The following is a 12,439-nucleotide window of genomic DNA, read 5'->3' as shown; positions in this document are numbered from 1 at the left end:
CCAACAAGAAGGTATCACTGAATTACATATACAGGTTATCTTGTCAGTTGTCGTGTGTGCAAAGTACCTCACTCGTTATGCATGGATACGGAGATCATCGCTTGGAAGCAAACCTAGCTTTATGTTCAGACTTCCGAGCGTGTGAATCATCCTCAGGGTATGCGTGCCAAATGTGTGCGTGCGAATGGATCAACAGGTCGGACTGAGCAGTGGACCAGACACTTCCCTAGCCCGGCAGCGTTTCACCAGCGGCAGGTAGCGGTGTGGGGCGGTTCGGCCCGCCGTTACCCCACCAGGGTGACCTAGGGACGGCCCTGCGCGGCACACGTCCGGTGGAGCCACTCGCTGCTCCCCACCTCCCCGCCACCGCCGCCGCCATGCCACCGCCGTAGCCAGTGGCATCGAGCGATGAACGTCGTCAGGCACCCACGGCCACGTCTCGTATTTCAGCCCGCCTAATCCTCAGCAGTGAAAAGAAGTGGTAAAAACAATACATGTATTGCACCGTCTCGTATCACAGTCGGTTACATCGTTATCACTTGCTGGCCAGCAACTGGCTTTGTACTGGGAAGCCGGGACGCAGGCCGCACACCAAACCTGTAAAATAGAGCCGGTTAGAATAGGGCGCGGAAGATTCAGAGCAGTGACAATCTTTGACCGAAAGTGAATAAAGCTAATATCAAACCATAAACGTTATAAGCTATATTTACTCAATGAATCGATGATTAAGGAAACAAAGATAACCGATGTAAGACTAATTCCACTAATTATCATTACGTGATAGGTGCATTGAGTCATTGTGACCACTGGTTGTGATGAAAACAAACAATATTTTACAAATTGAATTTAAAGGTAAACAATAGGTTCAATAAATGCCGCAACCATAACTAATGAACCAAGTTACTACACGTGACAACAACAAAGAAAGATACATCAAATGGAAAACAGCGTCTACGCAAAAAAACCCTCATTATCTTTTTTAACGTTTGACTTAAAAATGCTCATGGAAACTCATATTAATCTCAATGTGATCACAAATACTGATCTGAAAAGAAAAGTACCTGCAGAACTACATACAACAGAGCCCAGTAGCCTTACCCTGTCGGTGGCCAGCCCTTCGGCTGCCTGCCTCGCCTACCTCCTATCGAACCGTCTCAGAGCCGGCGACTGACGCCTCCTACACGGTCTAGCTGATCCTGTCGCCTGTCTGCCTACCCTGCCGCGGCCGGCGGGCGCGCCAGAGGCGGCCGCGCGCTGCACCGCTACTCGGCCGAGACACAAACTAGCCTGTCAGATTAGCCTGTGAGTGGCCGGCGCTGTGCCGCGCCCTGCCTGGCTGAGTGGGGACGGCCCGCCCCAGAGCCTGCTTAGAAGAGACACCCTACACAGTGATATCACAGCTGGGTCATCGCCATGTATTATCTGTCACTGTCTGCGTACTGGTTACAGCGCACGGGCGGGAGGGGGGCGGGCGGCCGCTGTCGGCTCCCGGGCCTGCCACAGCAGCTCGTGCGACCTCTCGGGGGCTCGGGACCTACCGGCGGCCGGCTAGTCGGCCGCCGCCTCCAAACGGCTCAGACGCCGCACACTGACGTACAGACAATGTTATCATCGGTCAAACCCGCCTCTAAAAACGGACACCACAATAAGCAGCCAATCACTTAATGAATGATAGATGATGAGACATTATGCCGGGGTCGGACGTAGGCCGATGGCCGCGGCTGAAAATGGACCTGATGGCTGGCGGCCGGCCCAACGGGCGCCGTGGCGAGCGTAAAACCCCTCCCACTAGTAACTGCCCTGCCCCCTGCCCCCGGCTGTCAGACCCGGGGCGATGCTGACCGGACGGCCGGAGGGAGAGTGGAGGGCGAGACGACTCGAGCCGGCCCGGCAGCCGCTCAGTACCGGTTGTAGCCGCCGCCGCCTGCCGACAGGGGACGACAACCGTCAGTTCAGCGGCACAGAAGGGGAGTCTGCGCACTGGCTGAATACGCAGAAAGCACAGGACAGCCGAAGCTAACAGCATTTAACCAGAAATGAGTAACTACGAGGGTAACAAACACTGCCCCTTCCCCACCTACCGCAAATGGCTCATAAGCTCCCGAATGAAAACAAAGATGGATGTTCTAAACTATGCACAGGTTTACTATGCACACTGAGCGCTCCACCGATCACACATCACCAGATCCCACCAAGCACGTACAGGGGGGACCCGCTGTTGCTTATGTGCACATATATTGCCGGCTTACAATTGTGCTTTTATTTGCTAACTGCTGGCCAGCTTATTGTATTTCAGCTCGATGGTCTGTAAAAACTGCTATCAGAGGAAAACTGGGTGCTTCGGGCCGGCACTTAAACGCCAATAGGTATTCAACCCTCGTCCGTTTTGGCACTTTTTCAGCGTGTTACGTATATAGGAAGGGGAGAAGAAATCCCCAGTCGTTCGGCCCCTGATAGAGCCATAGAGCTTCACGGAAAAGGAAATTATGAGCGTGCTGCTCGGGACTAGACGGGACGGGACTAGACTAGAATAGAATCAACTTTTTTTAGATTAACGTTATAGGTCAGGTTAATGACCCAAATGCACGGGACATCTGGTCCTGCTATAATTTCTTCAAGTTAGGTTTAATAATTTATCCCGTACCGCCGATATCTTTCGGGCGCTTAGAGGTAAAAAATACATTTAACATAAAAATACGACTATGTATTCCAGACTAGACGAAATGTTTTTTTTCTGGACGTTTCACAATTTGTTAATCGTCTAGACGTTTAACAAATCAGTTACACAACTGATAATTTTCTCTTTTTGCACGTGAAGCAATTGTAAACAGTTAAACACTGTCTACGGTACGGGATATTGGAGGTTTGCTTGCTCCTGACTTCCAATTTTGCATTTGTTCTAATCAAAGATGATGTAGCAAAGAATTTCGGGTAGGTCGGGTCTCGCCAGGTCATCAAGAAAGCGTCCCGCCGGCTATTTATAGGAACTGGAGTGCAAAACTGGAGCAGAAACTAGCGCCGGAACTAGTAACCAGGGCCCTGTTCGGTGGCTGTTTTTATATCAGCGTGCTGTCGGTTTTTCCCATATAAGGAAGTTATTGCTGGCGCTTCTTGGCCTCTCATTGGTCTAACGAATAGACCACTTGAATTCGACCAATGAGGAGCCAAGAAGTAGCAGCATGCTCGCAGCCTGCTGATAAATAAACGGGGGGCGAAAAGAGCTCGGCACGACCATCGTTAGATGGCAGGTCGAGTGAATGCAATAAACGGTTCCAGATTTCAGGAGTGGGGCAGGAAATAGTGCTAAAAACAATGTTTTGCCGATACAACCATAAAAAGATGATTCAATTAGGAGATATTTTCATCAATTTGAAGCCTTTCAAACGACGGTTTCAATAAGCCTACAATCAATTCCTAATTCACTTTCAATGGTGTCACAGGCCAAGAATACTCTGAAATATGTCTGATATATGAAAATGTCCTCTCCGTGGCCGAGTGGATAAAAGCGCCGGAATTCGACGCTTAGCCGGAAGTGAGAGCCCGGTTCAAGCCCCGGTGCGGGCGGCCACATTTAGCTCCTACGTGTAATGGCGTGCGTGTCTGTGGCAGGGGCCGCACAGAAGCCAGGTAACGTGAGTGAGCGGAGGGGACCGTGTCCAGTCGTGAGGGCACGTTTAACGTTCGGACAAAATTCTGCCATACAACTGGAATTGCGCGATCGGGTGGTGGGGTCAGGGTCAGCACAACAAGCTATGCTTAGTGCGGGCTCTGATTCCTCAAATCCGCCCATTCAGCCATTCGGACTAAATTTATAAAAAAATACTAGTATGTACCGAAGCAACCGCGGGTCCCAGTACAGTAGCAGCCGCGTGTCTCTGTACCTCCGCCGTATCCGCCGCGCTGGCCGGAGCTGTAGGGCGCCGAGCGGGCCGTCTGGCCGTAGCCGCCCTTCATCGGACCGCCGCCCTGGCCACCGCCGTAGCCGCCCCCGTATCCGCCGCCCTGGCCGCCCCCGTATCCGCCGCCCTGGCCACCGCCGTATCCGCCGCCCTGGCCACCGCCGTATCCGCCGCCGCCCTGGCCGCCCCAGCCGCCGCCGCCTGAAATACACGGCCAGAAAACGTGTGCAATGTCAAAGAAGTCGCTCAAAGCCATGTGAAGTGATCATATGTAAACGCGAATGTCAAAGAAGCAGACAAATACAAAGAAAAAAAAAACATTGGTTGCATTCTTGGAGCTAGCAAAAAAAAAAAAAAAAAAAACACGAAAAAACAGCTCAGTAATGATGACCCGGAAAGCCGAGAATGTTTTTGAGTAGTGTTTTCGTTTTGTGACTCGGCGACTTCCCTCGGCACACGGGAGCAGGCTCTGCCACTCACCGCCGCCGTAGTTATCGAAGCCGCCGCCGCCGCCGTAGCCACCACCGCCGTAGCCGCCGCCACCTCCGTAGCCGCCGCCGCCGTATCCACCGCCGCCCTGGCCGTAGCCGCCGCCCCACTGGCCGCCGGGGCTGTCCCACGGCCCGCTCTGGCCCCAGCCGCCGCCACCGCGACCGCCGCCGCGGCCGCCCTCGCCCCAGCCGCCGCCGCCGCGGCCGCCCCGGAATCCGCCGCCGCCGCGACCACCGCGGCCGCCGCTGCCCAGCTCCGCCATCTCGGCCTTGCTGAGAGCCTTCTTCACGTCCACAGACTTGCCACAGACCTCGTGGCCCTTTTGCACTGCATTGGCGAGAGAGAAGAGGAAATGTCAACACAATGAAAGGATGAAACAAAGAAAAAACAATAATATAACAATGCAAGCACACCAATCAGTTTGATCTGAGCCAACCGAGGACACCGATTCATTGTTTGACTTACATACGATCTTGTCGACCGAGTCGTAGTCCTGGAACTCGATGAAGGCAAAGCCGCGCATCTTGCCGGTACTCTTGTCAATGGGCATGTTCACGGAAACGATATCGCCAAAACTCTGTGGGAGTTCAGAAGATACAAGTTAATATTGCCAGCAATTTCAATCACTTCAAAATCACATCGATTGATGACACTGGTATAGTTCCCTCCATTAGAGAAACCGTCACAAACAAATGGAGCGTGCACTCCGCGAGGTTCGCCCGTCCGGCAGACTCACCCCGAAGTAGGCCTGCAGGTCGCTCTCCTGCACCTCGTCCTTGATGCCGCCGATGAAGATTTTCTTGACGGTGACGTTGTTCTCCATGCGGCCCGAGTCGTCGCGCGGGATGGCCCGCTTGGCCTCCACCTCTCGGCCGTCGATCACGTGCGGCCGGTTGGCCATCGCGTCATCCACCATCCCGGGCTTGGCGTACGTGACGAACCCAAAGCCGCGCGACCTGGCCACACCGCGCCACCGTCAGCCCAGGCCGGCCCATACCTACCAACTGGGCCGTTATAATGACGGCAGACAAGCACCTCTGATGAAAGTATACAAATATAGGTTCTTTGATTCAACAGGAGCAACATTATTTAACTTACTCTTACTACTGACAACCACTAAATAGACAGCTGGTGGCATTATTCCTGTCAAATACCAAAGTTTTCTAAAAATACTTGTGCACCACTACCGTTGCACACGTCCGTTTCGGGGAGCTCACCGTTTGGTCTTCGGGTCCTTCATCACGATAACGTCCACGATTTCGCCCCATTGCTCGTAGAAGGCCTTGAGGCCATCGTCCGTTGTCCGGTAGTCCAGACCACCGATGAACAGCTTCCGGTGCTGCTCGAACGGGTTGCTAACACCCTGCCAAGGAACAGGCAATCTCCATTATATCACCTAACCGTAAGTCGTATCAAAATCTGACATTAATTGGCTTCAAGCGCAGGTACCAATCACTCCAGAGCTCTGTTCGGTCGCTGTTTTTATATCAGCGTGCTGTCGGTTTTCCCCATATAAGGAAGTTATTGCTGACGCCTCTTCGCCTCTCATTGGTCTAACGAATAGACCACTTGAATTCGACCAATGAGGAGCCAAAAAGTAGCAGCATGCTCGCAGCCTGCTGATAAATAAACGGGAGGCGAACAGAGCTCAGGACACTTCAGGGAACTTATCAACATCTAGAGCGCTCAGAAAGTTGCTTTGTATTGTAAGGTGTAAAGTCAGAGGTGCTAAACAAGCTGAGTATGGGTCATCATAGCTTCCAGGAGCTTCTATGCTTCTATGTTGGGAATTACCATTTGGTGTAATATAGTCCTTCAGTAAGCATCACAGTTCCGTGTAAGCATGCCGCTGGACATGCAGTGATGGGATATCACTTCATTCAACGGTGCTTGAGCCTTGAACATTGCACATTAACATGACTCACGACTTCAACGGAGATGGATGAAACACATTGATGGAAGGACTGGACTGAACAATGCACAGTGGCCCTTTTTCAGAATTAGCACGCATAAATTCAAAATATTTTTTCTCTTCTTTTGTGTATCTTTTCTCTTCTCTTCTTTTTGTGTATGTCTCGTCTTTTGTGTCGTATTATGCATCGTTCGAATCGCCGATCTCTTCTGACCATATCCACCAAAGGGCATCGCGCCATTTTGCGCCATTTTGCTTCTACGGTGGATAACGTGAGTCAGTTCAGTCCGCGAGAGGCTGTGGCTCCTACGACTAAGCTCATTGACCTAGCTCGAAGCTGGTATCACCTGGTGTGCGCCTAAATGTGGCTTGACTTTTGCCATAGGATGTGCTAAGAAATGTCATGCATAACGCTGTGCCCAAGAAAAACTGTCCGATTTCTTGTCGCGTTTGATGTCCAAGCCGCACAAGTCCCGTGGCCGGGTTAAGATCGAACGTCAAAAGCGCTATGTTTTTGTATTGTTCGCGCCGCGCTGATCTTAGCTGCTGCCCGGCCGGGGTCGACTAACGGTGGCTGGCAACAGCTGTAGATGCGGTCACGTGACGCCCTGGGGCGTCCTGGCGGTCAGTGCAGCGCGGTTGGCTGGCGGGCTCGCCATACAGTTCTCTATATACCGTGGCCACACGCGTTCGGAGCGGCCTGCCGGCGGGCGAGCCGTGCGAACGTGCGCCAAATCTTGGGCCGAGCGGCCTGCCGCTGTTGGGCCGAATCTCCTTGGGCAGTTCGTTTCTTTTTTTCTTCTCTTTGCATTGGCAGGGAATACGTCCTTGATCACGTGGTGATGTCTTGCACCACTTTCAGGTAATGTGGAAATTAATGCGTGCTAATTCTGAAAAAGGGCCACTGTGCAACGGAGAAAGGTTAGCTGCCTTGGACCTCTATTCAGTACAGGGTACACTGCTGCGGACTGACCTGATCCAGTGCTGGAAAATCCTAAATAACCACTCCTGTATCAATCCAAGAGACATTTTCCAGAGGCCTTGATATCGCAGTGGTACCAGGGGTCACGGATGCAAGGTATTTCCCCTATCCACCAGAACTGACACTCAGTATCGGCGGAACACCTTCAATTAAGGGGGGACACTGCCGACTTTTGATCCCATTCTTTCCATGCAACGCCCATGATAGGGCTAATGTTAAAATGCCGAAATCAAAGGGGGGCACGGTGCCCCGGTGCCCTCCCCGTTCCACCGCCTATGCAGACACTCGCAAATGCTAATTTCTGTTCTCTGTATTCACATATGGAATACATATATGAATAAATTCGAAGGTACATTTTAACACAGGGGAGCAATGCCGCTTCAACTCAACCCTATTGGCCGTAGTGTCTGACAGTGGCGGCCATATTGCGCAGACCAGGAACCGGCCGCCGCATGTGTTGAGGAATAGGGAATTCGGGACCTCGATTTACGTTTGCGGCCGCCGCATCCGTTACGTTCAAGTTACGTAGATACGGAACCCGGCATCTTCCGCGAAATTGAGTGGGGAACACTATTGGATCTTCAGAATTCCTCAAATTCACTCGCTGGACCATCGTCTTTCTACATTTGGCCTGGCCGAGAGGGTTGATTGAACCCACCTCGCTAATGCGCCGCTAATTCAACAAGAATTTAGCGGTAAAGTGGTCGTATGCGGCAGAGTACGATGCAGAGTGACTGGTAGGAATCCGCTTTAACCCGCGCCCTGCTGGGGGGGGGGGGGGTGTTTGAACCAGGGGTAGCCAGTAACAGTTGGTAGCATTAGGCCAAATGGGCGCTCAAAAACTACTACCCCATAGGGTTTCCATGTTAAATCGACATTTTTCAAGCGAGCCTCACACGTAACCTAAAAGATAAAGTGCCAATATTATTGTGGGGAAAGGTAGCTTCAAGCTTCCTCTACAACCTTTTTATCTAGCGTTTTTCGATGCGGAGGCCATAACAGGTCCAAAAAGCATTGGGCGCTGCCCGAGGTACCAAAAGCCCCTCCATGAGAGCACAAGTTCCTGCGCATGCGCACATTGCCTCAACCCTGTACTAGCGTAAATTAGTGATACTGCTCACGGACTCGGTCAGCCAATCAGCGTCCCCGATAACGTTAATAGATGTCGCTAGCATCACGTAAATCCTACTTGCGAACACATTTTAAGAATGAAACAGCTGCGCCATTTCGGCCTTCCAGTGATTCCTGCCATCTTAGTATCAACTATACGATTTTCAACTAACTTTAGACTAAGTTTTAAACTATGGTCAGTATGTTATTTCTGGTACATATAATTTAAAAATAACTGCTTTATGAATTTGGCTTTACTCGTCAGAATAGAATACTCTATTTTTTCCATATTCAAAAAATATATCACCTACCATGCAACTCATCCAGGTAAAATGGGCGCTTTCCGCGTCGTTGGTGTACCCGTTGTTCTATATACCCTGGTTTGAACACCCCCCCTTGTGGTTTTTCGCGAATATCTCAAAAACGGCGGCGCGGAGCGCCGCCGTTTTTGGTACACCTTATCATACATCAATTCCACACATGTTGTGAAAATTTCAGACCAAGGTCATTCAAGGTCAGGTCACCAGGTCACTTGAAGTGACCTCACCTCATAAAAAGTTTCAATGTCTGTCATAGCTACACCGAGTGACCGATCGCTTTGAAACTTTCAGCGATTGCTAAGAGCAATAGCATGTACAAAATGTATATCTCAGAATTTTGATATCGATGACCTAAGGTCAGGTCAATTTTGTGACCTCCCCATTATAAGTCAATGGGAGAAAATTGAAATGCGCCTCTTTTGGATAAAAGACATTATAAACACTCCCAAACACCGAATTACAAGTGGTTTAGACACACTGAACATGAAAATGGCGTCCGTGACTCTTGTTTATGCCCTGAGGTCATCTTAGGTCACGAATGGTATCTAACAGTTTTTCGCAAATAACTTTTGATAGAGGCATGCTAGAGCAATGAAAACGCCTTAGATGTGTTCAGCTCGACGATACGGATCGACTGATATGCAACATGACCCTTTCCGGTCAGGTCATGACCTTGACCTGAGGTCAAATTTTCAAGTTGACCTTTCAAGGTCAAGTTATAGTTCATTCGATGCGTCTCGACGAGAGGAACACGATGCCGGTGAAAGTAAGCTCGTACAAGGCTTGGGTCAAAAGTTATTGCGGAAAAACTATTTCCGAAAAAATCGGCTATTTTTGCAGTTGACCTGCAGGCAAAACCGTTGACGTTAGGTCAAATCTGAGAGAATTACTCAGAAAGGGCGTTAATAGGGCTATCGAATGCGCTTTTCCGCGGCGCTGTAGCTCTATTGGTTCCCGAGTTATGCGTTGGCTTCTTGGAAATTTTCGACATTCGACCTGGAAATCGGCGAAATTTTGCCTTCAATGACCTCTGGTGACCTGACCTTTGACCTGACCAAAAAATTGACCGAAGTGATTTCGTCATTATTTTTGACGCTCTTTCGAACGCCGCCTTCCGCGTATCGCTACGTGGCCCAGGAGCCGAGTTACAGGGGGGGGGGGGGGGGTGTTCAAACACCCCTCCCCCAGCAGGGCGTGGAAATCCAGGACCCCCAGCCGGGCGCGGGTTAAAGGTTTCAGGTCAACCGGTGACATCTGAGGTCAGGTCAAGTGACCTAAGGCACGGGTTGTTTTTGTAAATAACTTCGTCAAAAATGGCCGTAGAGCCGCGATTTGGGCATCATCGTGTTCACCTAGCTCAGGCGCATGGAGTGATATACTTATTGTTCGGATGAGGTCAATTTAAGGCATTGACCTCGTGACAAGGTCAGGTCAGAGCTCTGTCACAAAGCTGGTCGAGTAAGGTCATGTTGCATATCATTCAATTAGGCAGGTCTTTTTTCTGAGTCCATTTGTGGCTTTTGCTAACTATATTTGATCGTGAATTATTGAAGAAAAGTTTATGACCCTTGTGACGTCACAAATGACGTCACGCAAGGGCAACAATGCAAATGTGAAGCATCGAACCTTGCAAGGAGTGCATGAAATCACGATTCTATATGCTTGATAGTTTCAAATCATTTCCGGCGCGAAAATAGCAATTTCCATGTTTCCCCATTGACTTTTGACCTGCACCCCGTAGGACTATCGGCGGACCCTACCACCCGTGGGGGGGGGGGGGGCGTTTCGGCCCCCCTAAGATCTCGGAAATTTACCGGCCGATTTTCAAAACTCAAACGGCGTTCGATAGCCCCACTGGGGAACTACCTTGTGACGAACTTTCATTGACCTAGGTCAAACCGATGACGTCAAAGGCCAAGTCAAAGGTAGGATTTTCACCATGCACAGGCATTTCAAGAAATGTGCTGTGAAATCGAGTAAATTTGTAAGTTATTGAAAACCATCGATAATATATTGTTCGTCAAACACATACTTTGCTATCTGAGGTCATCGACACCAGGTCAGGTCACAGAGGTCAGGTCACTGGGGGTCACAATATGAAAGTGTTGCGTGATACATGTTTTATGGTCGATTTTACATGACAAATGCGATTAGTGGGTCAGGCAGCCCTTGGGACCAGCTTAGGTCACGATTTGGTGAAGATCAGGTCAAGGTCAGGTCAAAATAGGTCAAAGTTCAAAGTTGATATTTTTGCATAAAAGGGGTATAGATTCGATGCAGCTCGTCACGGGGAGTCTAATGGTGGTCTTTGTTTTGCCCTACGTGGTCTCGAATTGCCAAAAATTGAGTTCGAAAATTTGATATCATTTTTGAAGTTGTTTTGCTATAACTTGGCCAAAAAACAAGACATTGATCTGAAATTTGGTATGTAGATAGAAGATGGTGGCTACTATCACATATATTTAGTTTTTTTCTTAACTCAAAAAACTTTTTGGATATTTTGGCAAAAATATCCAAAAAATGCTTTTTTGATTTTTGGGTCAATTTTTCTGTATCTTCAAAGTTGTAGGCCTGACAGCTCTTCTCTCGAAGGTCTTTTTCCGGTCGAAAACGCCAGAACATTGATGTCATTTGTGGCCAACTTAACATAGCCTCTGGAAAAATTTTTGGTCACAATGTGTAAATTGATACCCGGAGGGGTCCTGAAAGTTTGGTGGCGATATCTCCACCCGTTTTGGTGATATCGACTGAAAAGGACAGGGGGGGACGTTTCAGCCCCCCTACGGAGCGCGGGTTAAGGGTTTAACCTATAATAGGCTATAAGTTCCCTGTATCTAAGGATTTTTTAAAGATTTCATCTCGTTCTCCACTTCATTCTGCCAAGATGCCGGGTTCTGGGTCTACATAGCTTGAACGTAACAGATGCGTCGTCGGCCACAAACGTAAATCAAGGTCCCAAATTCCCTAATCCCAAACACAGGCGGCGGCCCCTTCCTGTACTGCGCAACATGGCGGCACCGTTGGACACCATCTGGCGGCCGATGAGCCTTCCACATTAAGAGTTCAGTGATTTTAACATTAGCGCCAGATATGTCACAGTTGCGTCATAACTGTCACATTTACTCAACTTGACATTTAAAGGCAAACAGAACATGAAACAGCCTAAAAAACATCCATAATACATGCAAAACATCTTCTTAAAACCAGACTTTTGTATTTCCAAGCATTACACCCGCTACCGGCATATGTGGTGCAGAGGGAAGGCCCCCGGTCAGGACCGAGGGGTTCCAGTAATCTTGATCTGTGTTCACCACAAAATCAACAGAAAACTCTCACTTACCGGCATACTTCAGATTGTGTAGGAAGATTCGTGTACGCTGGATGTAAAAAGCATAAAAATCTAAATCTTTTTGGGCGAAGCACGCACTGCAACCAACCGATCTCCCAATACTTGCGCACGCTTCCGGAAAGCGCAAACTTCCGACAGACGCAAATCGAAAATCTTGCTTCTAAAACAGCCTAGTATGAATACTTTTTTATGCTTATTTTTTCAATTGTATCATTTTATCACTCGCACTTGTGACCCTTAAATTAGTATGAACATAAAATAGGACTAAAATATAAAAGAAAACCATACAAAATCATTGCTGATCCAATTCTGCCTTCTACTTATAAGTGAAAAATGTACTAGTTTAAGTATCGACTTTTCAACTTATTAAGTAAT

At 49.2% G+C, this 12,439-nt stretch overlaps 2 protein-coding genes across 2 annotated transcripts; both read right to left on the bottom strand.

The window, feature by feature from the left end:
- Positions 1-482: 482 nt before the first annotated feature.
- On the bottom strand, positions 483-4,155 carry LOC122365700 (glycine-rich cell wall structural protein 2-like). The gene is made up of 2 exons (XM_043337131.1): positions 3,882-4,155; positions 483-1,924 (listed from the first exon to the last, which is right to left on the bottom strand). Exons 1-2 carry the CDS (start codon positions 4,153-4,155, stop codon positions 1,899-1,901), a joined length of 300 nt encoding a protein of 99 aa, XP_043193066.1. The 3' UTR covers positions 483-1,898.
- Positions 4,156-4,284: 129 nt separating this feature from the next.
- On the bottom strand, positions 4,285-12,343 carry LOC122365698 (heterogeneous nuclear ribonucleoprotein A1, A2/B1 homolog; the record flags this gene model as incomplete). The annotated part of the gene is made up of 5 exons (XM_043337130.1): positions 12,056-12,343; positions 5,609-5,754; positions 5,128-5,347; positions 4,857-4,968; positions 4,285-4,718 (listed from the first exon to the last, which is right to left on the bottom strand). Coding segments are annotated over exons 1-5 (918 nt in total), but the record flags the coding sequence as incomplete, so codon positions are not given.
- Between the last annotated feature and the right edge of the window lie 96 nt (positions 12,344-12,439).

Source organism: Amphibalanus amphitrite, unplaced genomic scaffold (genome assembly GCF_019059575.1).
Source record: "Amphibalanus amphitrite isolate SeventyFive unplaced genomic scaffold, NRLGWU_Aamphi_draft 000758F_arrow, whole genome shotgun sequence".
Lineage (NCBI taxonomy): Eukaryota > Metazoa > Arthropoda > Thecostraca > Balanomorpha > Balanidae > Amphibalanus > Amphibalanus amphitrite.
The sequence above is the reverse complement of the archived record's forward strand: the minus strand, read 5'-3'. Positions and strand labels throughout refer to the sequence as shown.